Source organism: Melitaea cinxia, chromosome 2 (assembly GCF_905220565.1).
Source record: "Melitaea cinxia chromosome 2, ilMelCinx1.1, whole genome shotgun sequence".
NCBI lineage: Eukaryota > Metazoa > Arthropoda > Insecta > Lepidoptera > Nymphalidae > Melitaea > Melitaea cinxia.
Genome location: NC_059395.1, coordinates 1,595,328 through 1,622,451, shown reverse-complemented (window position 1 = coordinate 1,622,451; position 27,124 = coordinate 1,595,328). Strand labels below are relative to the sequence as shown.

At 33.9% G+C, this 27,124-nt stretch overlaps 1 protein-coding gene across 1 annotated transcript in view; it reads right to left on the bottom strand.

The window, feature by feature from the left end:
* Positions 1-25,166, bottom strand: part of LOC123662829 — a 40,159-nt gene extending 14,993 nt beyond the window's left edge. The window contains exons 1-2 of the mRNA XM_045597625.1: positions 24,878-25,166; positions 18,599-18,790 (exon numbers count right to left, since the gene is read on the bottom strand). Of these exons, the coding sequence (XP_045453581.1) occupies positions 18,599-18,790; positions 24,878-25,166 (481 nt within the window). The remainder of the gene's footprint in view (positions 1-18,598; positions 18,791-24,877) is intronic.
* Between the last annotated feature and the right edge of the window lie 1,958 nt (positions 25,167-27,124).

Below are 27,124 nucleotides of genomic sequence, written 5' to 3'. Positions count from 1 at the left end.
TTCGAATTTTTTTGTATGTATGTTACCTCAGAATTTTTTGATGGGAGGACCGATTTTGATTATATCTTCTGTAATGACGGCAGTACGGTAGTACGGCACTGAAGAATATAGCCATCCCCTCTATTCCCGTGAATTTAAACCAATATTAATAATAATAACTATTATAATTGTTAATATTGGTTACGTCGAAATACCAATGATACTAAAAATAACGCCGTTTAATCTTGGTTACGTTATTTTTATTAATGTACCTAGGTCGGTAAACAAGCGTACGGCTGACCTAATCGTCTTTGTCGGTACTACCCCAGTCGGGTTGCTCCATATTTTGAGCAGAACATTATTTTCCTACTGTGCCCTTCCTCAGTTAAATTCCTAGGTATAAGAGCCTTAAAATTACGGAAGCATTACCTATTGCATAATAAAGATAATGTTTGAATCATAAGTTGGATTAGTAGGTATTATCCGTAATAGTTTGTGTGTAAAATCGTATGCATACAAAATTCTTTGATAAATTGCTCAATATACATTTTCATCACGTTAAATTCTTTAATGTTTTAATGTGTGGATATCTGCCAAATACATCACAGCAGTGTAAAACATGATAATAACATGTACTGCTTTAAATAACCAAGCGCCTCTTACGCCATCACATTTCGACAGCTTAGTAAACACTAAGTTTATTTGCAGTTTTTTTTTTTAATTATGTGGTGTCATGGGACACCGGGTAGCAACGAAGTTCCTTCGGATAGTATAGAAGCAACACAATTTAAAAAAAAATTGTTGAATTTGTTTATGAACTGATTGTGATAATTCTTTTTTTTTTTTTGAAAGGACATATCTCTGGTGTGGTACCATGATAAGGAAACCAGGATCTGATGATGGGATCCCAGAGAAATCGAGGGAAACTTAAAAATCCACATAACTTTTTACTGGGTGTACCGATTTTGATAATTTTTAATTTAATCGAAAGCCGATGTTAATCATCTGTTCACATTCAAATTTCATCGAGATCTGATTAAAACTTTTGGAGTAATCTTTGATAATGCGTATTTACTTGACTAATTTTTTATCTATCTACGTTGTATTACTTGTCGATATAATTGAAGTCGGTTTTTTTCGTTTACCTGCAAACACAATTATTAATGTATCAACATAATTAACAAAAAAAAAACGATATCCGATATCCTTATCATGGTACTAAACTAGGGATATCTTCTTTTCAACAAAAAAAGGATTATCAAAATCGGTACATCCAGTAGAAAGTTATGCGGTATAATACAACGTAAGCGACGAAAAAAGCGTCAAGTAAAAACGCATTATTAGATATAACTCGAAAAGTAGTTGTTATTTCTCAAATAAATTTAAATGGGACCAATTGACACACACCGCCTTTCGATTAAAAGAAAATTTGTCGAAATCGGTCCACACGGTCAAAAGTTCTGATGTAACATACATTAAAAAAAAAAATACAGTCGAATTGAGAACCTCCTCTTTTTTTGGAAGTCGGTTAAAAATCCATTGTTTATTTTGTATAAAACTAAACAATCCTGAGTCGAAACACTATCGTGTAAATATAAAATAACTTTGCAAGTGAAAATAACTAAAGCCATAAATGACAAAGCATTTTAAATTACGTGTCTCAAAAGTTTCTAATAAGCAGTACAAGAGAAATAACGAGAACGCTAGCTTTTTAAAAGAGAAAATCCCTTTACAGTGAAATATTTTCTTTTAAAAAATAAAAAAATAAAAAAAAAACTACATTTTTACGATACCCTTTGTATTCTTTTCAGCAGTGAAGTCTTTTAAATTTACATGCGAATACAATATAGAGTAAGTTCGAGACAATAGTATCATCTAGAAATTTAACCGAATGTGCTAAGAATTTTTGCGTCGCTAAGCTTCAGTGGACGTATTTGGGAACAAGGGCACTTTTTGTGTATTTTCTTTTTTTTAAAGTCTAGTTTATATATTATTTTTAAGATTTTAAGTGTTGTTTTAAAGTTTGCTGTGTGGTTACGGCAAAACAGAATATAGCCACCCCCTCTCTTCCCGTGAGTGTCGTAAGAGGCGACTAAGGGATCATCATTACAGCCTATACAGTCCACTGCTGGACATAGGCCTCCACGAGTTTACGCCAAAAATAACGTGAACTCATGTGTTTTGCCCATAGTCACCACGCTGGGCAGGCGGGTAGGTGACCGCAGGGCTGGCTTTGTCGCACCGAAGGCGCTGCTGCCCGTCTTCGGCCTGTGTATTTCAAAGACAGCAGTTGGATGGTTATCCCGCTACCGGTCGGCTTTTTAAGTTCCAAGGTGGTAGCGGAACTGTGTTATCCCTTAACTAACTAACTGACTAAGGGATACTACAGTTTTATTTTTATTTTGGAACTTCAAAAGGCGACTGATGGCGGAATAACTATCTAACTAAGGTGACTATGGGAAAAACATGAGTTCACGCCATTTTTAGTGTGAACTTGTGGAGGCTATGTCCAGTAGTGGACTGCGATAAGCTGCAGTAAAGTAAGACTGATGACTGAAGTAAATAAATACTGATATTAGTACAGTACACTGATATTAGTAATATGTAAATATTATGGTTGAAAGTCCAGGATAGTGTATAATATACTTATTTACTCCAAAAGTTTCACAAGGTAAAAAACACAATTTTTAACAATTATTATAAAACAAATATTTAAAAATGTAAAAATAACAATTAATTAAAATGTTAAAAATCAAATGTTACACAAGTTGGCAAACTATAAAGTTACTGAGATTGTAATAGTTTACGTGTCTGTAATTACACTTGCTTACAATTCATACGGCGGGTAATATTTCAGTGTCTCTTGGAATATATGAGCAGGGCGCGTTCCCCCGGCGTCACATGCCAGGGGTAAGAGCTCGGAAAATCTCGTGATGGCATAAAATTAAATTTCTTTAAATTTATAACTGCACTTACTGACTCGAATGTAATTTAATTGTTTTATTTGTTATTTAAATGTGTTTTCTTGAAGTACGTTTTACTCTATTAAGATTTAGAATAATTTTTATACTGTGTGAAAATGTAATCTATAATAATAATAATATATATAAAAGCGAAAGGTCACTCACTCATCACGAAATCTCCGAAACTATAACACCTACAAACTTGAAATTTGGCAAGTAGGCTCCTTATAGAGCGTAGACATCCGCTAAGAACGGATTTTATGAAACTCGACCCCTAAGGGGGTAAAACGGGGGTTGCAAGTTTGTATGAAAGTCTTATGTTTTTGAAGTAAGAGACCTGAAATTTTAAATGTATGCTCTATAGATGATGAGAAGACGTCCAAATAATGTATCTTTAGAAATCAACCCCTTTTTGGGGTTAAAACGGGGGATGGTAGGTTGACTCACTGATCACGAAATCTCCGAAACTATAACACCTACAAACTTGAAATTTGGCAGGAAGGCTCCTTATAGGGCGTAAACATCCGCTAAGAACGGATTTTACGAAACTCGACTCCTAAGGGGGTAAAACGGGGGTTGGAAGTTTGTATGAAAGTCCTATGTTTTTGAAGTAAGAGATTTGAAATTTAAAATGTATGCTCTATAGATGATAACAAGGTGTTCAAATAATGTATCTTTAGAAATCAACTCCCTTTTGGGGTTAAAACAGGGGATGTTACGTTGACTCACTCATCACGAAATCTCCGAAACTATAATACTTACATACTTGAAATTTAGCAGGTAGGCTCCTTATAGGGCGTAAACTACTGCTAAGAATGGATCTGACGAAACTCGACCCCTAAGGGGGTAAAACGGGGGTTGGAAGTTTGTATGAAAGTCCTATGTTTTAGAAGTAAGAGACTTGAAATTTACAACGTATGCTCTATAGATGATGAAAAGGTGTCCAAATAATGTATCTTTAGAAATCAACTCCCTTTTGGGGTTCAAACGGGGGATGGTAGGTTGACTCACTCATCACGAAATCTCTGAAAATATAACAATTAAAACTTGAAATTTGGCAGATAGGTTCCTTATAGGTCGTAGACATCAACTAAGAACGGATTTTATGAAATTCGACCTCTAAGGGGATAAAACGGGGTTGGAAGTTTGTATGAAAGTCCTATATTTTTGAAGTAAGAGATTTGAAATTTAAAACGTATGCTCTATAGATGGTGAGAAGGTGTCCATATAATGTATCTTTAGAAATCAACTCCCTTTTGGAGTTAAAACGGAGGATGGTAGGTTGACCCACTCATCACGAAATATCCGAAACTATAACAGCTACAAATTTGAAATTTGGCAGGTAGGTTCCATATAAAGCGTAGTCATATGCTAAGAACTGATTTAACGTAACTCGACCCTTAAAGGGGTAAAACGGGGGTTGGAGCTTTGTATGAAAGTCCTATGTTTTTGAAGTAAGAGATTTGAAATTTAAAATGTAAGCTCTATAGATGGTGAAAAGGTGTCAAAATAATGTATCTTTAGAAATTAACTCCCTTTTGGGGTTAAAACGGGGGATGGTAGGCTGACTCACTCATCGCGAAATCTCCGAAACTATAATAGCTACAAACTTGAAACTTTGCAGGAAGGCTCCTTATAGAGCGACATCCGCTAAGAACTGATTTTACGAAAACCGACTCCTAAGGTGATAAAACGGGGGTCGGAAGTTTGTATGAAAGTTTTATGTTTTTGAAGTAAAAGACTTGAAATTTAAAATATATGCTCTATAGATGGTGAGGAGGTGTCCAAATAATGCATCGTAATCTATATATATATATAAAAGAGAAAGGTCACTGACTCACTCATCACGAGAACTCAAAAACCGCTGGATAGTCTATCCATCCAGGTTGGACAAAGATAATGTTTGGCAGGGATGTAGATTATAGTTAGCAGACGTCCGCTAAGAACGAATTTTACGATATTCCATCGCTAAGGGGGTTTAATTGGGGTTGATAGTTTGTATGAAACATATACAGCAGCTATGAGTTCGCCTGATAGGTTATTTATCCTGCAGCCTGAAAATAAAACTAAAAATGTGGTGTATAGAGAGGTTTTATAAAAATAACTATTAAATTATACTAAATTGTGCCTTTTAAAAAGTTACTCAGTTTGATAAGCATTTCAAGTGACTGAAATAAAAAAAATAATTTGCGTTAAACATCAATCAATCATCATCATCAATAGTAATACATATCTTCATAACCACTAGGACGTAATCGCGGGCAACAGTTAGTGTATTATAAACAAAGTCCCCAAAAGTGTGTGATCGATTCGCTCAAAATTTACTGAACGGATTTTCATGCGGTTTCACCATTGTAGAGGGCTCCACCATTGGCAAGAGGAAGGTTTACGGAACGGCTAAGCCGATTTTGATGAGAGTTTCACTGGAATTTTGCCGGCAAAACTTTGTGACACACTAATTTCAACGCGGGCGAAGCCGCGGGCACAGCTAGTACTCATATAAATATTCAAATTTTCGAAATTGGAATATCAATATATTTAAATTTAATTTTTGACTATATATTAAAGAATGAATTTATTGCATCCCAAATCTCTAAAGCATTTAGGACTGTCTAACGCCCTTGCAACTAGTGGGAGGATCCCGTCGTACATGTGACCCTTTGAAGTCTAAAGTAGTTTTTTACAAAGAAATAAATTAAGCTATCAAAGTGAGTTCTACTTTAAGGTACGTTACTCTACAAGATTCACATAATTACAAATCATATTGAAAATTTTCAAATTATTTAGAGACAAAAAAAACTAAACAAAAAAACAAACAAAATTAAATAATTCCATATACAAATAGGTAGGAAACTTTAGGACTATTGAAAGCTGTTATACCATAAGAATGAAGAGGTTACACCTTAATAACTTATCGCTTGAAATGAAGTATAACTTCTTACATACCAACATAAGTACACACACACTTTTTTAGCACGAAAATAATCATGGCGTTTCTTTATTATGGTGATCAAGCTCTACAATGAGATATGCTTAATGACGTAAGTGTCTAGACGACAAAATATTTAAGTATTCACGACTTCGCGTATTACGATTTCAGTTTTTAAAACATTTGTGTAATATACGCATTGTAACTTTTTCTATTTTTTATTTTTTTAAGAATTGTTGATTGACCATTGAAAACTATTCTGATACATAGATAAGAAAAAGTTCCTATAAAACGCTATGTAGTCTCTCAATTTACTTCCATTAATGATATTTATTGTTGAAATATTTAATAAAAATATTAGGTTGTTCCGATTTTTTAAGTATTACTATAAAATTAGGTGATTGAGTTATCCAAATTGGACGTTCAATGGACAGTAAAATTGCCGTTTACAGATTTAAATGAGCACTAGAAAATATGGAGTTATAGACGATTATAATCTAAAATCAAATTTTATAGGTGAAGGTTATTACTCAAACAATTTTCATATTCAGTATACTCCACGCGGACGAAGTCGCGAGCACAGCTAGTTACATAATAAATTAAAAAAAACGTTGTTTAGATTGTAATTCGTTTACAAGGGACTAGCAACACCCGTGCGAATAACTCGCACTAAATAAGTAAAAAAATTATCGACCGTCAACCATATTGACGTTTGTTCCAAAATTAAAATTTTAAAAATTAAAAAAAAAAATAGAAATTAAATTTCAAAGCAATAATATTTTTTTGTTGTTGTTGATGCCGGTAGAGCAAGTAATTATCTATAAAATGATATACAATTTGTGCGGAGTAATTTTGAGGTTTTTCCTAAAAAGGGAAGGCAAACATTTTAGCCTTAGCGTATTAATATATATATATATGATTATGAAAGCATTATAAAGCTTGTTTACTTACGTTCATTACAAGCTAAATGTACGCGGTCTTGTGTCTACGATATACGGAAGATAACCTAACTGAATCATTTTTTAACAAACAAAAATTTCGATTACACACCAACAGTTAATGTATCTGTCTATCAAAACTGTAATACATAGATAATAAATATTGTTTAGTTAGCTTTAATCGTTTGAAAATCACGCTTAATATTACATAAACAAAGGCGAAGGAAATAGGCGAACAATGGCTACCGGTTTTAAGCATTGTACGGTGTTAAGCTGACTATTTTAAATTTAATGGGAACGAATGAAAGTAATAAATTTTTCTAACAGCTTTAATATTAAAATGTAACGGAATAATTTTATGAAATATATGTTTGGAACATTTTATTATAAAATTCATTTGATTTAATTTTTTTTATGTACTCAACTAGGTCGACATACAAGCGTACGGTTTAACTAATGGTAAGCGATTACCGTAACTGATAGACGTCTGCAACACCAGAAACATCGCAAGCGTGTTACCGACCGTACCTCCAATCTCCCACAGGAGCTCTGGTCACCTTACTCACCACAGGAATACAACACAGCTTGAAATCAGTATTATTTAGCTGTGTTTTCTGTAAGTTCGAGGTGCAGGTCCAGTCGGGCTGCTCTAGATTTTGAGCAGGAAATTTTCTACTATGTCTTATCCCATTTGAGTTATTATGTTACTGACACAAATTATGAATGGTTTTGAGTAGTAGGCCAAAAATTGCGTTCGTACAAAGTACATATGTCAGAAGTGAAACTTCTTTGGCAAACTAATTAAAAAAAAAACTGATAAAAAAAAAACAAATTGAAAAAAAGAAACAAAAAGCCAACGTCACGCGGTGTTCCCAGGCGCTCACCCATCCAAGTACTGACCGCGCCTGGCCTTGCTTAACTTCGGTGATCGGTCGCGGTGTATTCGACGTGGTAGGGATGTTTAAAAATTTGATCCCTAAAAATTTTACCCTCATACGTCTGAAGAAGTTACACTTCAAAAAAATTGTCGGCTTAAATAAGTTTCTAAAGCAGGCTTTTATTGAGATAGGCATCAGCAGGAAATATCCTGCCTTCAATCTTATCATTAGCATCGTATCCTTGTTTACCGTCCTAGGCGTAAAAAAAGATATTAATAGTATCAAAATATATATACATAAGAGGGTACAAGTACACTCCAATTCTGAATCAGTTAAGAAGTAAGAGAGTACAACTATAATATTAAAATTTAACAATATATCTACATAAATAAAAATAAATGTTGCTAGCGCATAGCTCAAGAATGGCTCGACCAATTCGGTTAATTTATTTTTGGCCCACGGAAGGTTTTAGTAATAAAAAAAATACTATAAATTTTTGACAGCACGAAGTCTGTCCGGGCAGCTAGTATGTAAATAAATTTAATCTTACATTTAATATATACGTTAAATGAATAATATTCTCAAAATAAAATCGGTAATTTTCTGACAGACGTTTTGGCTCGAGTCCTTCGTATCGTATTTTAAAATTTATTTCGTGGTATATTTAAAATAAACCGCTTTTAAATGGAAAATTCTTTTATAAATTTGAATTTATCTTTTATTACAAAGTATATCGTAGTTATCTTAGTTTTCGTACTTCGTAAATTGTTTTTATTAAAATATAAAGAGAGATTGTTTACAACATTGAAAATTTCGGTTAATTTAATTTTTAGTAACACCATTTACTGTGTAGAATTAAAAAAAAAGAAAAAAAAAACAACGAAATTAATAAATTTTAAATTTTATAATTTGTTTTTCTGATTATTGTTGGATCGCTTTTTTTTCGATTTTGTGTAGTTTTGAGTCTTTTTTTTAATTGAAATAAAAAATCCACCTCATTTAAATATAAGAAATGAGAAAAGTGAAGTAAATCTGTACCTATCACATCCTCGTGATGGACACCTACAACAAAGTCTAATTTTTAGACAATTGCATAAATCAACAGATATAACCTGAAATAATAATAAAAAATACTTATAATGTAATGAAGTATTTGAATACTTTTCCTCATCAGCTCAGCCTAATACGGTCCACTGCTGGACATAGGCCTCCACAAGCTCGCACCAAAAATGGTGTGAACTCATGTGTTTTGCCCATAGTCACCACGCTGGGCACGCGAGTTGGTGACCGCATAGCTGGCTTTGTCTCATCAAAGACGCTGCTGCCCGTCTTCGGCCAGTGTATTTAAAGCCAGCAATTGGATGGTTATCCCGCCATCAGTCGGCTTTTTTAGTTCCTAGGTATTCGTGGAACTGTGTTATCCCTTAGTCGCCTCTTACGACACCCACGGGATGAGAGGGGGTGGCTATATTCTTAATGCCTTAACCACAGAGCAATATGATGATATGATATGATGATGAGTGATGAATTTTAATGATTTTTCATTTTAACTGACTATATTATATTATAGTCTATTACTACTGTCATTTTTACGTTATGTATATACAATATACTCATCTCTATATTCGTATACTATTCATACACTTACATACAATATTTTTGCTCATATATCAATTATAAATAAGTTTCAATTAAACATAATATTATTTACATGTTTAGGAAAAAAAAACATCTCATTTATCGTCAATTCATTAAAAGCCCACAAGTAAACTTTAGAATCAGCTGAACTCGTTTCGTGTCTAATAATAGAACTTCCGTCCGTTGAGTGTCCAAATTCTTAACACCAGAAATAAAATCGTGATACTAATCTGGTTTGAAGCAGTTCGAACTAGTTCTATCGGGTTTTAGTCAATAAGTTTTCAGCTCAAGTTTATTTTTTATTCCATTCTTGTATACAGTAGTTAAGGGCGCTATCACATTTTTCACTCGCTCAAGTTTAGGTATTTAAATCGCAACACAATAACATTACGCGTACGCACACATTGATACCGCTATCTGCTCGATTTTGTACCGACGTAACTAATCTTGGTACTTGAAAGTATTAATTTTTAATTTTACTGGTATTGATTTGTAAATTTAGTTGTAAGTTTAAAGTCGAACTTGGTAACTGTTACTAAGTACCTACTATTCACGGAACCTCTCCCCTACTCTGTTTATGACGATGTCTTAAGGCGTCAGGGTATCTACTACTCGTTCGTCGTACTATACAATAAAATATAATAGATAATAATACGCTTATTTTTATAATTCAAAATCACATACAATTTTAAGTTATATTATTATAGTTTTAACATTATAATAATATAAACATAACATATTTTACGTAAACAATCTATACAAATAAATAAAATTGGAGTGTCCTTTAGTTATATTAAAATACTGCTTTTTACTAAATGCATACGGATGTATACACGGTCCATATACCAAAATAACATTTTTCCAATTTTTGTCTGTCTGTCTGTCGGTATGTTCCGGCTAATCTCTGAAACGGGTGGACCGATTTTGACGGTACTTTCACTGGGATATATCTTATGCAATAAGGAGTAACATAGGCTGCTTCTATTTTAGAAATTTATTTATTTTATAACTCTGCAAACGGAACAATGATGATGATGATGAATGTAAATTTAAAATAAAATAATTTTTAACAAAAAAAAAACCGACTTCAAACAGGAAACTTCTTCAATATTATAAAATATTTATTTAATCATTTCTGATTAACTAAATCAAAATACGAATTACTTTGTACTAAGTAAGTTTATTTTTCACTTTTTAGTTTCCTGTTAGAAGTCGGTTTTTTTTTGTAAAAATTATTTTATTTTACAATTTGTAGTGATGGGTAGATCTAACACGGATGCTTTTTCTCTTGTGTCGGGGGTCCGGAAACATACACAATACACAAGCACAAACACCCAGATCATGACAAACATCTTATATGGCCAATACAAATGTCTGTCCTGCGCGGAGATTGAACCCACTAACGCCAGCGCAACAGCCAGTGCTGTGACCGCTGCGCTAACGCGTCGACATACTATGAGTAAAGTTCGCTATCAGGTGCACGTAATAACAACCGGGACTGACAGCCTAGCGTGTTCTCCGAGGCTAGGTTGGGAAAACCACAAGGATTAACAACTAGACTGAAAATAAATATTTGTATAAACATAAATATCCACTCCAAGCGGGAATTGAACCCGCGACCGTCAGTGTTTAGGCGCCGCCGACGCGGCACATGCACCATTATATCAAAGCGGTCGTCAAACAGCAAAAGGTAACTGCTGTAAATTGTTGAGAAATTCCCTCGAGTGTTTATGGGCTCCATCATCAAACCTGGTCCTGTGACACAGATGACCACACAGCAGGTAATTCCTCGAATATCTTTCGTCTCCATCATCAGACTGTAATGGCACTTGTAACTCATATAGGTGCAAAGTTCTCATCGATAGAAACGAATTAAGTTCAAACAGCAGGTAATTGCTATAAATCGTTAAAGAGTTCCCTCGACTATCTTTTGTCTCCATCATCAGACTGTAATGGCACTTATAACTAATATAGGTGCAAAGTTCTCATCAATAGAAACGAATTAAGATCAAAAAGCAGGTAATTGCTATAAATTGTTGAAGAGTTCCCTCGACTATCTTTCTTCTCCATCATCAATCAGATCGACTCCAGACCTTTATTAAATAGTAGTGCTTTATAGTACTTAATGAAAACATGATTAAATTTACTAGTCACCCGTACGATTTTTGAAAGTTTCCCTCGATTTCTCTGGGATCCCATCATCAGATCCTAGTTTCCTTATCATAGTACCAAACTAGGGATATCTCCTTTCCAACAAAAAAAGAATTATCAAAATCGGTTCATAAACGAAAAAGTTATCTCCGAACATACATTAAATATATATATATATATATATATATATATATATATATATATATATATATATATACGGTCGAATTGAGTAACCTCCTCCTTTTTTTGAAGTCGGTTGAAAAGAAGACAAATGCAAAGATTACTTATTATTATTGATTATTATATATAAACCAGATGCATAGCAAAGATAATCGATTTTGAAGTATCAATTTCGTCCAAGCACAGTACACACAAAAAACTCATTTTTTACGTAATTATTACTTGCGCTGAAGCGATACAGCCGTGCTTCCATGAGCGCGTTTCGGCGCGGAATGACGAACGACGATGGTTCACTTGTAAAAAATGTATGAAGAAATTTGAGAGCGTTTCTTATTTTTCTCATAAATGGAAATATTATTTATTTTTATATAAAATATCTAGCGCTACGCATAGAGGACTAAATAAGCAACAATTTCTTAGTGTATTTATTTTTCTTAGTGCAGTGTATTTAGGCTATAATGGTTCCAATTCAGACCCGTCTTTTTTTAATTTTTTGCGATTTCTGTGATGGTTAAACTGTATTTGTGTGAAAAGTTTGTATGGGGCTATAGAATTTTTATGGTCTCACTCGGAGATGAATATATTATCTTTCATTTGAAACCAAGATATCCTCTCAGGGTGACTCCTAATTAATTAAAATGGTACGTGAAAAACACTGATATTTGTAGAAAAATGTGATAGCGTCCTTAATAGCCCTTCTCGTATTTTACTGCAGTATACTGTTGTAAGTAAATAAATTTTAACAGACTTCAATAAAAGCAGGTGACCCTCAATTTGACTGTATTTTTTTATGTTATCCATAACTTTTTAATGGTAGACTGATATCGATGATTCTTTTGTCTAACGGAAAGCTAGTGTATGTCACGTTGTTCTGTTTAAATTTTATCAAAACTGATTATTACTTTTTGAGTTATTTCTAATGATGCGTATTTACTTGAGTATTTTTTCGTCTACCTACGTTGTATTACTTGTCGATGTAATTAAAGTCAGTCAATTATGTGTTACTGCCGTTCTAATTTAGGTTTTTCTGAAAATCGTTAACCTTAATATGCAAACAAAAAAAAATAATAATAATAAGTTTTTTAATGTTTTGATTATTTAATTACGGCTAACGTGATATGAATTTTTACATTTTTATTTATACATATTCTGAAATTTCTACATAATTGTCTGTTTATTTCCTTTTGTTATTTGAACAAATTTTAAATTATCCATATAACGAAACATAGCCTTTTTCAAATTTTGTCAATATATTGCCAAAAAGTATTCAATGTCAAACTGTATCTTCAATCTGAAATAACAATTTTGGAAGGTTATCGTCTAAAAAGTTTTATAACTTCATCAATTGTTAACGGATCATTCACAAAACTTGGATTGCCTATTTAGCTACTCAAATGAGACGCATAACTTTGTTAATTATATCATTTTTGTCAAGCACAAGCTTCTTCTAAGTTTACAGGGTAATGTTTAAAGATTTTTTTTTAACATGAGATAGATAAAAATTGTGTTTTCTGTCAGAGTAATGCAACGTATCATATCGTAGTTTTTACCTATTTATTATTGATTTTTCCTCCTTAATTTGTGCACACTTCTAACCGCTGCTACTGTACCGTGTCCAGTACCCAAAGGTTATCTGGAAGAAATCGCTATTTAGCGATAAGGTCGCCTTTGTACATCTTGTATTGTATCTTTCTTTATATGTGTCTGTATTTTGGTGTACATTAAGAATAAATAAATAAATAATTAAATAAACGTGTTGAAAATAAAGTCACGTAAATGCGTATTACTATCCTGATAGCAATCGTTACTCATAGTAAGGAATATATCCGCCAACTGTCATTTGAGCAGCGTGGTGGATCAAGCTTTGATCCTTCCCTGCATGGGGAAAGAAGCCTATGTCCAGCAGTGGAATTTTACAGGCTTGGCTAGGCTTTAGATTAAGAACCGTTATTTTGAAGTTAGACAGTTTAGGGTTATTTTATTTATTTATTCTTTGTAATGGAATTATGCTGATAAACGGTCAAATTTTGAGCTTCGATAATTCGACGGTTCTTAATTTAAAGCCTTACTAGAATCCTTCTAAATGCGTATTATTAGAGGTAACGCAAAAAATCTCGATCAAATTTAAAAGGTTATCAGATAACACGTAAAAATACGGTTAAACTGAGAACCTCTTCGTTTTTGAACTCGCTTAAAAAAGAAAATAAGGAAAAAATAAATAAATAAAAAAGAACAGAAGAATCATAAGAAGCAGCCAGCATTTACTTTGCGTAGTCAAAAACATGGAGATAAGGTACTTATGACTTTTTTTTTTGTTTTAATCATATATTTGTTGCTGATTTGGTCAAAATAATAAATAATTCTTTTTAATCTTTACGCGAATGCCACTCATTATAACTCCTCCCGTGACCATGGTTGCTGTATCCGAAACGTCGGGCATCTAAAAAACTTAATAAACCGCGATAAAATCCGAAAAAGTTTTTTCCTTATAAAAAAATCTTGCTAAAATTATCTTGAAGGGCGACTTTAAAATAGATCTATATTAATTTGCCAAAGTTCTCTAATAAGTGACGATTGATGGATGTCTTGGTTCTTAATGGGTTAATTTTGGACAAATTTTAAAGTAAGTTTAGACATTCTAAGAGTTTGATGAATTTTGTTATTTGAGAAAAATATATAATATCGATGAATTGATAAACACTTGCCTTTAGTAACGCTACGCCTTTTAAGATAATAGTGACAAATAATAATATCCCACTACTGGGCATAGACCTCTTTGCCCATGTAGGAGTTGGTAGTTGAAACACTTAGGGTTGAAGTGCAAAGGAATTACCAAAAGAATTAAACCAACGTCTCATGGCCCCGACTGGTGAAAAAAGTGCTTTTGCATTTTGTAATTAGAGTCGGTAATGCGATCCAAAGGCTAAATGACATTCTTGGCAACATTCCACGCGGATATGATTTATATCACAATTATTTCTTAGTGATTAGTTTAATTTTTTTTTCTTTATAAATATGCATCTATAAGTAATCTAATATATGAAATTCTCGTGTCGCGATGTTTGTAGTTAAACTCCTCCGAAACGGCTTGATCGATTCTCATGACATTTCGGGTAAGTCTGAGAATCGAACAACATCAATTTTCATACCCTTAAGTTGTAGGGTGGGGGGTTAAGAGGGCTAATAAAATATTATGAAATTTCGTGTGCATATCGGGTAAGTCTGAGAATCGGCCAACATCTATTTTTTATTCCCCTACGTTATAAGGGGGGGGGGGATTGAGAAGCTTAATAAAATATACGGCAAAACAACGTTTGCGGGGTCAGCTAGTATAAATATAATAATTTACTTTTATACTATTTATTTATTTATTTTGTACTATGTGGCTACGGTACTAAAGAATATAGCCACCCCCTCTCTTCCCGTGGGTGTCGTAAGAGGCGACTAAGGGATAACACAGTTCCGCTACCACTTTGGAACTTAAAAAGCCGACTGGTGGCGGGATAACCATCCAACTGCTGGCTTTAAAATACACAGGCCGAAGACGCGCAGCAGCGTCTTCGGTGCGACAAAGCCATCCCTGCGGTCACCAACCCGCCTGCCCAGCGTGATGACTATGGGCAAAACACATGAGTTCAGGTTATTTTTGGCGTAAACTTGTGGAGGCCTATGTCTCGCAGTGGACTGTATAGGCTGTAATGATGAATTTACCGCCAAAACGTATATACGCGTGTAGTTTCTGAACGACGGTACCAAAGTGATATTTTTTGCTATGTTTTTGACATTATAGCGAAAATCATAGCGAAATTTTTATATCATAAATGGCAGTGATTGTCGGGTCAGTTAAAAATGTCATAAATTTTTAAACAAAAAATAATCACGTATTTTATATAAGTATTATATAGTTAAGTAGTTTGTCTATTTGTTTTCTTACGTGTGTTGCATTGTCCATTTACCGAGATAGGCTATTGAATATATGTATAATGAATTAGAGTATACATTTTTTCCTAAAATTAAGCGACTAAATCCACGGGCAAAAGCTAGTTTAAAATAAATTTAGACAAATGGTTGGCGATGTCACAAGAACTGACTGTTGCACTGCTATCGCGAATTTAGTCCTCAGGCGTGACAAATATTTGGGTCATACAGATGTATTTGGGTCATACAAATGTTTCTGTATATCATGATCTTGGCTTGGTGTTTGTCAGTTTGTGTTGTGTGTATTCCAGTACTCGACTCAAGATATCATCCATTAGAAGACATTGAGTGTTAAGAGTTCCTTGCACTTCACTAACATACCGGCGGACCAAACATACGTGATCCTGACTCCCATACTGAGAAACTCGTGAAGATATACGCGTTGGAGCAGCGTGATGGATTAAGCTCTGATCCTTCTCCTGTATGGGGAAAGAGGCCTATGCCCAACAGTGGGATATTACAGACAAAGCGAGCGAGCGAGATATATTTAGAACAATAATAATTCAATTAACTTCCAAACTTTCCCTTAACATCGTATCTGTCATTATGGTTTAAATTTGAGAGTCGCCAATGATAGCTGTCACCCAGAATAACATCTAGGTCGTGGACAAATTTAACTTGTATCGCTTTTAGATTGTTTTGGTGGAATAGTAAACTATTTAGCAGAACTATAACCGTATTTAAATATATGTTGGAATTTATACAAATACTAGTGTCATATTGACCAGTTCGCTTCAGCCTGTAATATCCCACAGCTGGGCATAGGCTTCTTGTCCCATGTAGGATAAGGATCAGAGCTTAATCCACCACGCTGCTCCAATGCGGGTTGGTGGACATATTTCTTACTATGAGTAACGATCGCCATCAGGTGTACATGATAAAAACTGGAACCAACGACTTTACGTGCTCTCTGAGGCACGGTGGGGAGACCCACAAGAACTGCACAAACACCCAGACCACGGCCAACATCTGTATGGAAAATACAAACTGTTTTCATGTGCGGGGATCGAACTCGCAAACGCCAGCGCAACAGCCACAAACCAGTGCTGTGACTGTTGGAACGTGTCATCATTTGACCTGTTAAATTAATGAGTCATTTAGAAATATTACGAATCAATATTTTCGCATTGTTTCCCACCTTTGGCATTAATGTAGCACTAGTACACCGAAAGCAGATAGACTGGCCTAATAGAAGTATAGTAAATACAAACGTTCAAATGTTTTTACTCATTAGAAAAACGTTAGCGGAGTTTTGTTGATAGTGTCAATCAATGTCAGAATGATTTTGCTTTACTTTAATATGTAAAATAATTCTAAGGCTATGTACGTACTGTGTGTTTCTGTGGCATGCCACAACGGTACGGTAGAGATGTTGGCGTTAGCTCTTTAAATATTTGAAAAAAAATGATAACTTACATATTCATAAATTAAATTAATGCATGCGCGCGTGCGTGCGTGCGTGCGTTTATGAGTGCGTGCATGCATGTATGAGTGGGTGCGTGCATCCATACTTTGTACGTGTGCATCAACATCATCACGATGTGTGCATGTGTGTGTGAAATAGTACGCGTATTCTTATTACGGAAATTTTTTGTTCGAGTTCGTTCTAGTGTGTGCGTGTGTTTGTGTATGTGTTGTGTGTATGTATTATGTTTCTACGCTTCAATGTATGCGTATTCAAAAACGCGCAGTACGTAAATGACTTAAGCGAGTAAATGAAACGAAGTTTTTCGCTGACCTTATTCTAAGAATGTGCATACCCGGACGGTTTTATTACTTTTCCGTTTTATATTCTAACTAAAAACGTTCGTGCTACTATTATTTTAGTTGCAATGTTGCGTTTTATTGTTGCAACTTTGAAATGTTCTCTTGTGTTTTTGTTTCGATCGACTGCTGACCGGATGGACTTCGTATGATTTTTAACTGATTTCATAAATGGGGGAGGTTCTCAATTCGACTACATTTTTGAAATAAAACTTCTTCACGCATGCTTAACTTGGGAAGTAAGCTGGTGAATGCGTAACGAGAGCGTTACGAAAAGCGTGATCGTATAAGGCGAAAAGAGCAAGAGAGAGGTGCGAGCACACCTTTACTTTCTTTCTTTCATAACAAGTAATGTTTCGTATATCTAAGACACATTGCAGGCCTATTGGGCAGAAGTTTTACTTCAGACATGTGGTCTAAAGCATACTCGTTTTTTTTATGTGTTACCTCAGAACTTTTTGGAGGGTGCACCAATTTCGATAATTCTCTTTTTTTGTAATCGAATAGCGGTGCTTGTCATGTTCATCATCATCATCATTCCAGCCTATTGCAGTCCACTGCTGGACATAGGCCTCCACAAGTTCGCGCCAAAAATGCGTGAACTCATGTGTGTTGCCCATAGTCACCACGCTAGGCAGGCGGGTTGATGACCGCAGGGCTGGCTTTGTTGCACCTAAGACGCTGCTGCCCGTCTTCAGCCTGTGTGTTTCGAAAGCCAGCGGTTAGATGGTTATCCCGCCATCGGTCTGTTTCTTAAGTTCCAAAGTGGTAGTGGAACCTTGTTATCCCTTAGTCGCCTCTTACGACACCCACGGCAAAGAGAGGGGGTGGCTATATTCTTTGGTGCCGTAGCCACACAGCACATTGACATGTTGTCCCATTTAAATTTGACTGATACCTGATAAGTAGTTTTTGAGTTGTCTCTAATAATGCGTATTTACTTGACTATGTTTTCATTTATCTACGTTGTATTATTGATTGATGTAATTGAAGTTAGTTTTATTTTCGTTTGTGAGCAAACACGATTATTTTGTGAATATGTTGTCAATGCTTTTTAATTTAATTTAATAAAAAACTTGCTTCATCAATAACGAACACAACTATCCACATTATCCAGTTTATTGCTGACTTTTGGAAGCTATGCGCATACTTATTCTAGTGTTAAGTATAATATATAGTAAGTATTAATAGGCTACTCACCTCTGTACGGTACGTAGATGTTCAGATACAAGCAGTCCTCTGATTCTTGAGTAAGGAAGGTCTTCAGTCTCTGAAGGTAGTGTTGCCTGCCCAAAGATGGTGGGTTGCCCTTCTTGATGATAGGTAAAGTCTGAGGGCAAACTGGAGCGAAGTGTGTTGCCATCTTGACTCCGGACCAAGGAGGAGCGCTAACTGAAAGAAATAAATGTTTTAGAGAATAAAACATGCTAGCAGAGCCAGCAGACATTGTCCTATCTGAAATAGGGGGTATGCAATCAAGCAATGCCACCTATCACGTCCAATTGTGTTTCAAACCACGCACAAACCCATTACAGTTTACACACTAAATTTCCACCACATCTATCCAACCGATCAGGTAAAGTTAGATAACAAAAACACCAACAAAAAATACATATATGTTCTTCTTCTTCTTCTTAAGGTGCCGCTCCTTGCGAAGGTTGGCAATCATTAGGGCGATTTCAACTTTTGAGACCGCAACATATATGTTAAGATAATTAAAATAATACATTTGAATATCACGTCAGGTATATCAGAGGTTAATCAGTGAGATAAAGTTACTGCCAGTAACGGATCAGTGACATCCTACGGACACTGAATAGTTGATTTTGTCTGGTTTGATATATGGTTGAATTTTTTACGTAGTCGAGTGAGCGTGATTTATTTTTTAAATATTCTTTCACGTTACTGTTTTATCTGCGACGTTATTAACTTTACATATGGAAATTTATTTTAATAAATACATACAATTTCGCTCGTATATCAGTCGAAAGAGGAAAAGTAAAATACATTAACATTGTTCGACAATCAGATTTATTATTGCATAGATATTATTGTACTAAGGTAGGGCACAGCGGAATATATCCTGATCAAAATGTGAAGCAGCCAAACTGGGGAAGTACCTCGACCTGGGGAAGTACCTTTACCTGGGGAAGTACCTCGACCCTCACTAAAAACAAATCGGTAGTAGCTACATACTTGTCATAATTAATTTACTAAATACGAATATAATTACACATTGGAGAAGCGTGGTGGATTAAACTCAGATGACATGATCCGACATGGAAAAAGTAACAGCAGCAACGTAAAGTTGCAACCCTGTAATGTTGCAGGTTGTATCGTGACTAACATATTATTCGTAAAATGACAATATTTGAATATTTTTTGGAGTTTAATCTTTAACAATCGATTTTCATATAAGGCCTCCGGTATGAAAAAATATGAAGAGTTAAATCTACTGAACGAATGGATTCGTTATACTTTTGTCTAACACTATTGGGTTCCAATAGATGGCGCTGTTTGATACTTTTATTTACAATTTGATATGGTATTAATCTTTTACTTAGACTCATAAGTCTTTTTTGTCCCTATTTAGACAGTTGATCTGAGGGAGTAAACTCCAGTCGTGCGTCGGAGCTGACACACACACTTTTTTATTTCCGAACAGAATCAATGTATACATAAATTCTTCACAGATTCATCTCACAATACATATAAATGCAAAGCTAGGAAATTTGAATATTCTCACGTATATTTATCTTCGCATATTGACTCTGAAAGAATTGAACTTCTCCGTCTGCGGGAATAGAAATTAAGTTAAACAAAAGTTAGAACACATATCAGAATTATATTAAAGGGTAGCTCTACGCTCACGGTTTTTATGGTAATTTTTTTATAGAACTTATTTCAAATTAATTATATATTTGTTTAATTTTAAAATGACTTTGTGTTCAAAAAAAAAAAGTTTGCATCCTTAAAATAAAGAAATAGTATTTCACTAGCTATATAGCCGCGAGTGGATACTCGCGGCTTTATTTGTAAAGTTTAAATGATTTTGAATGTTTCATTTTTTACCCTTGAAATATAACTTAATACACTCAATGATAAAAAAGCATTCTTGTTATAAAATAATTTTTAATTCACTTCTAGATGTTTTAGTTTTCAAATTTCAATGAAAAAAAATTTTTTTTTTTTTTTGTTAAAAAGAAAAACGAGGAATGTTTATAAGAAATTTACAAAATAAATAAATATTTTAATATGCACTTACTTCAATTTTGATAATCTGCAATATATTGATGAATAAAAATGAACGCAAGTAAAACCACACATGAATTCTAGTCTATTTATACTCGTAAAATGTAAATGTGAAGCGGGGAATATTTCGTTGAATCTTTAAGAATTTTTAACGTTATACTAGTGGCAATTACTCGCAGCTTTGTCTGAATAATTTATTGATTTTCAATATAAACTTCGGCTGTTTGAGCGGGAATTTTTAAGAAGGCTCTTTTTACTTTATTCGAAGTAAGATAATATAAGGTTTCATTTATAAATTTAAATTTATATTAAAACTAGCTGACCCCGCAAACGTTGTTTTGCCATATATGTTATTAACCCCCTTATCCCCCCCCCTATAACATAGGGATATGAAAAATAGATGTTATTCGATTCTCAGATCTACCCAATATGCACACAAAATTTTATGAGAATCGGTCAAGCCGTTTCAGAGGAGTTTAACTACAAATACCGCGACACGAGAATTTTATATATTAGACTAGCTGACCCCGCAAACGTTGTTTTGCCATATATGTTATTAACCCCCTTATCCCCCCCCCTATAACATAGGGATATGAAAAATAGATGTTATTCGATTCTCAGATCTACCCAATATGCACACAAAATTTTATGAGAATCGGTCAAGCCGTTTCAGAGGAGTTTAACTACAAATACCGCGACACGAGAATTTTATATATTAGACTAGCTGACCCCGCAAACGTTGTTTTGCCATATATGTTATTAACCCCCTTATCCCCCCCCCTATAACTTAGAGGTATGAAAAATTGATGTTGTTCGATTCTCAGACCTACCCAATATGCACACAAAATTGAACACATGAACACATGAGAATCGGTCAAGCCGTTTCGGAGGAGTTTAACTATAAACACCGCGACACGAGAATTTTATATATTAGATTATATATTGACATATTGATAAAAAAAGACATCGAAATCGTTCCACCCAGATTAAAATCTGAAGTAACATACGTTTAAAAAATATAAACGAATTGAGAACCTCCTCCTTTTTTGGAAGTCAGTTAAAATAAATTTAATCCTGTATCTACTGGACTAAATGGGACAGTAAAATTAGTTATTTATTAACATATTAATAATTTTAATATGCAATACATTACTCGTTGATCAATTAACCACAAATTTATCTTTAATATAAATTATTAGAGTGATAATGCTTTGCTAATGACTAGCTGTTAAATTAAATGTTCGGTTATATAAACATTAATAAAAAATATTTTTAAGAGAAACCGAATTTTATTGTACATAAATTTTTCTTATATGGGCTTTTTTATTATTAAGAGAAAAAATCATGTTACGAGTTGATAGATAAAAGATGTATTCATTGAGTTTTACAGAAATTTAAAACGAAAATTTAATGAAAAATTTTAAGAAAACATACGCCTTTGTTATTTTTTTATTTATAGACGATATATAATAGAAGGAAATGTGAAATATTAAATTACAAAAATGTATTGTGATAATATTTGAATGGAGGCGATGAAAAAAGTTCGAGAAATTCCTCAATATTGTTCTAAAAATTATATTTTTGTATCAAATTTAAATGAAATTAATAGTAAACAAATGTGTCAAGTAATCATCATTTCATCATCATCATCATTTCAGCCTATCACAGTCCACTGCTGGACACAGGCCTCCACAATTTCACGCCAAAAATAGCGCCAACTCATGTGTTTTGCTCATAGTCACCACGCTGGGCAGGCTGGGTTGGTGACCGCGGATGGCTTTGTTGCACCGAAGACTCTGCTGCCCGTCTTCGGCTTGTGTATTTCAAAGCTAGCAGTTGTCCAATATTAATATAATTGGCTTTATAAGTTCCAAGGTGGTAGCGGAACTGTGTTATCTCTTAGTCGCCGCTTACGACACCCACGAGAAGAGAGGGGGTGGCTATATTCTTTACCAGCGTAGCCACACAGTGACAGAACACAAGTAATCATAACATAGTTTAAAAAAATACTAAGGCTTTGTACTATCACACAAGTGCTTTGTGACCATAACACATACCACGTAACAGTGACAATGACATACAAAGCAAATAGTACATTCTAACAATTGTTCATTATATTAAAAAGAAAGACGTTTGAAATCTAAAGAAAAGAATAATTTTATTAAGATTTCATAGTAGATGCGTAAAATCAACATAATATTATGTTGCTTCTGAAGAAGAACTATTAATATCTGCTATCCCGTTGTCGTTAGAAAGCTCGCAAACGAGAAAATATTAAATGAAATATTTCTTAGAAAGGAGTATAATGGGAAGGCTCCGCTCCTTTTTATTTCTCTCATAATATAAATAAAGGTATACATTGAAAAAAATACGTATAATAAAACTGTAACTGGTCGGTCTGTATGTTGAAGATAATTTAAATTTTCAAAGAGCTTGAATCCTTTAGATTAAGGGCCATCTAAGCTCAAAATTTGACCGTTTATCGGCATAATTTCGTTACAAAAAATAATATCCCTAACCTATCTAATATCTACTTCTTAATTAATTACTATATCAAATAACGTATGTTAAGAATGAAATCACTTTTGCCTGAAACAATGGCAATAAAAAATTGAATTTATAGCATGCATAACAAGTTCATACTACTATACCTAATACAATACTTAAAATATAAATCAAAAATTTAAAAATTAAAAAAAAAAAAAAAAAAAAAAAAAATATATATATATATAAATTAGATTTTAATACATCTCTATAGAACATTCCGTAGGAGTCAAATTTGATATCAGCCATATCACTGCCAGAGTTTTAAAATTTTACAAAGCCGGCAGACTGGTGAATTTGAATCCAATACCGTTTTTTGTAGAGGAGGGCAGAGAGGTACCATAGTACTGCGAGGGATCCTAGATGGGGCGCGGTATCAGAAAAGACTTAGCGAACATAAACTCTCTATCATTCCTCTTATTAATTTATAAAGAAATAGCAAATCTATCAAATCTCTACGCAGTGCCAAAGAGTCAATATTAAAATATTCGTCGAGTCAATATTGTAAGTATCGTATTATTTGTATCTTCGTGTGTATAAATTATTATGTATGTGTGCATTTATATATTGTATAATTATGTATTTATATTATAATTTTATTATCTATATGTTAAGATTGTACACGCTTATTTTGCGACTGTTTTATAAGTTTCCTGTGGCAGGACTACTGGAAGAGATTCCATCATGGGATAAGTAGTGCCTTTGTACCAGCATTGTTTATAAGAGCTATTTCCTTTTGCTATCCTAGTGTACATAAATTGTTAAATAAATAAATAAATATTCCAGCCGAGATTCGTATGATCGTAACTGACTGTTCTTTCACACAAAATAAGCAAGATGCCATAGAAACGTTTCTGACATATTATGGGCCTGATGCTTACATCAGGCTGAAAGTACTCGAGGGATTTGAAAATTAAACTTGGTATGATTTAAGTCCATATTATGATTGCAATAAGAGTAAGTCGATACGATATTTTCTGAATAATAATATAAGTACACAATGAAGAGTGAATATAAATGAAATTATTAGTTTGCATTTAATAGATTTAATTTAATTAAATTAGGTCGGTTTCTCAAATAAGTATTCTACTTAACAGTATGCTTTTTTTAATACACAACTAGATCAGCAAACAAGTGTACGGCTCATTTGATGGTAAGAGATCACCGTAGCTTATAGACGCCAGCAAAACCAGAAGCATCGCAATCACGTTGCCGACCCTACCCCCAAACCGCCCCAGGAGCTCTGGTTACTTTACTCACCACATTAACCCAACACTGCTTGAAAGCATGTTATTTAGCTGTGATCTGCTGGAAGGTCGAGGTACTTCCCCAGTCGGGCTGCTCCAAATTTTGTGCAGGATATTTTCAGCTCCTATTTCAGTTACATTAATATCAAATGATAAGTAGCTTTTATCATACCTAAACATGCTAACATAATTGTATGTAGTACCAATTACTATATGCTACGTAAGCATAGAAAATAAAATTTATCATAAAGAGATTTTCCTTACTAACTTTATCTTCAAATACAGTTCACTTCACCCTTGTCACGCGTGGGATCGACCCCGTGATCGTTAGCTTGTCAATCAGTTGATCGAATCATTGAAACTGGTCAAAGGTTATACAAATGTCTTATAGTACACATGTGTTAGTAAATAGGTTGTCAATAGTCTAAAATCTCACCTGGTGGCATAAACCGCAAGTTCCCGACCGGAGCCGCTGCATATGGTATACCTAAAAACATTTCTACCGGCTGCAGGTCATACTGTTTCCCTGGCTTCACAATCAGCCCTCTCAAAGCTCCCTGCCTCAAATGATACTCTCGAGTCAATCGCTTTTCATCTTTCGCGAAGTTTCGGATGTCTTCGTACACCTTCGCTGCTCCCTCGTCAGCCATCGGGAGCAAGAGCGAGATAGCAATATAAATAAACAAATTGTGACTTATAAATGGAGTGGAGTGTGGTGCGGCCATTTTAGTTTTGCTCTCATTGCAGGGCGCTCTTAAAATAATTATAGTTTTATAGTTTGTTTGGTACTTTGGTTTTATTACAGTGAGTCACTTTTGAACTCTTAGATAAATCGTCACTTTGATTGCCTTCAGTGTCTGGTCTCTTTCAATCGTTTATTTATTTTAAACTTGAACAATCATTTTATTTGTTTTATTGCGTGATTTAATTATTTAGAAAATATTTACACTCGTTCACTCAATACTAGACGCGAAATGATGTTACGGATGTTTTATTAAAAGAGGGACCCATCAATTTCAAATATTTGTTAACTCCCGTAAAACAAACTCCGTCTAAAATTCAATTTCGAAAACAATCACAACACAATCGCATATCGGCACGTGCGATAAAAAAAAACACAATATAAATAACACTTCGAAAAAATTTTCGATGTGAAATAAATATCGAATTTTTATGAAATATCGAATTTTCACGATCGCGTTTCACACGCTGTGCTGGCGCAGTACTGGATCGAATCCAAACTGTCTCTGCTCGACTCGTATACAGAAATACGATGGAATGCGTCACAGAGGGGCGAACGTTTCTGGGATAAATATCTAAACTTGAATACAGCATATACGCTTAATTGTAAATTACATCAGTTAGACTAAACTGTCGAGCCATTTTGCGGTACTTTCGTCGTGCTGTGCGACGTATTTACATATTCTGAAGTTAGGCTAAACGATTTATGGTAACTAACTTTTGTACATTACGCTAAATATATAGAATCACTCATTTATATTTGAATGATCAAGTATATAGAAAATATATATAATAAATACATTTTATTTACAAATGACTTTCCCAGTTTAACTGATTTAAAATGTTTAATGTAAAAAATAATACTAACCCGTTTCAAATTGAATATAGCTTTTCATTAACTTTAATTTTTTTTATAAATTAATATTATAAAATGACGATTTAGAAAAATCTTAAAAATATAGAGCGACCCGACCCGGGTATCACCTCGACAGAAGATCACAGCTAAAATAATACTGTTTTCAAGCAGTATTGTTTTAATGTTGGTTGAGAGCTCCTAGAGGGAATTGGGTATAGGGTTGGCAACGTGCTTGCGATGCTTCTGGTGTTGTAGACGTTTATATGCTACAGTAGTCGCTTACCATCGGGTGAGATGTACGCTTCTTTGACGACCTAGTTATAGATACATAAAAATAAAAAAAATAAAAAACTTTTTAAAACGTAATAAAAAATAAAAAATATATAATTTTATAGACAAGGGTTGTCACTTTTTTTTGATAAGACCGCCTTTACTTTTTTATTAAACTTGTATATATATTTTTCTTTTATGTACTCATAAAGTGTATTATAAAGCATTAAAAACATAAATAAACTAAGTCATATCTACACATGTTTCATAAACGTGCCTAAATTAATTTTAGTTTAATTTTTTTTAAATGAATCTTCAAACAGAGTCGCATCAATATCTGATGATTGACTATCACCACATGATCCTCTGTGTATCAGTGAACTCGCATCATTTGAGTGATGTATTTTCAGCCAGCTACCACGTGCTGGCGGTAAACATCCGGAGCGTTAGGTTAGATTATCTCTTGGTTTTAGTGCTTATCAATATTATTATTAGTGTTTTATCAGTTTTATTATAGATTATATTTTATATTGAGAGGTAGAGGTTGATGACTTCAAAATATGGAGGAGGTTCTTAATTCGACTGTTTTTTTTTTAAATCTAGAACTACTTTTGGACCTATTCCGAATAATGGTGTTCTAATTGACTGTTTTATCGACCTACGTCGTATTACTAGTCGATGTAATGGAAGTCGCCTTTTTTTGTTTGTAAGCAAACATAATTTTTATATTTAATGGCGAAATAGGTCATAGGTGATATCGAATAATGTAGTACCTAACTAATCATCATCATCATCATTTCAACCTATCATAGTCCA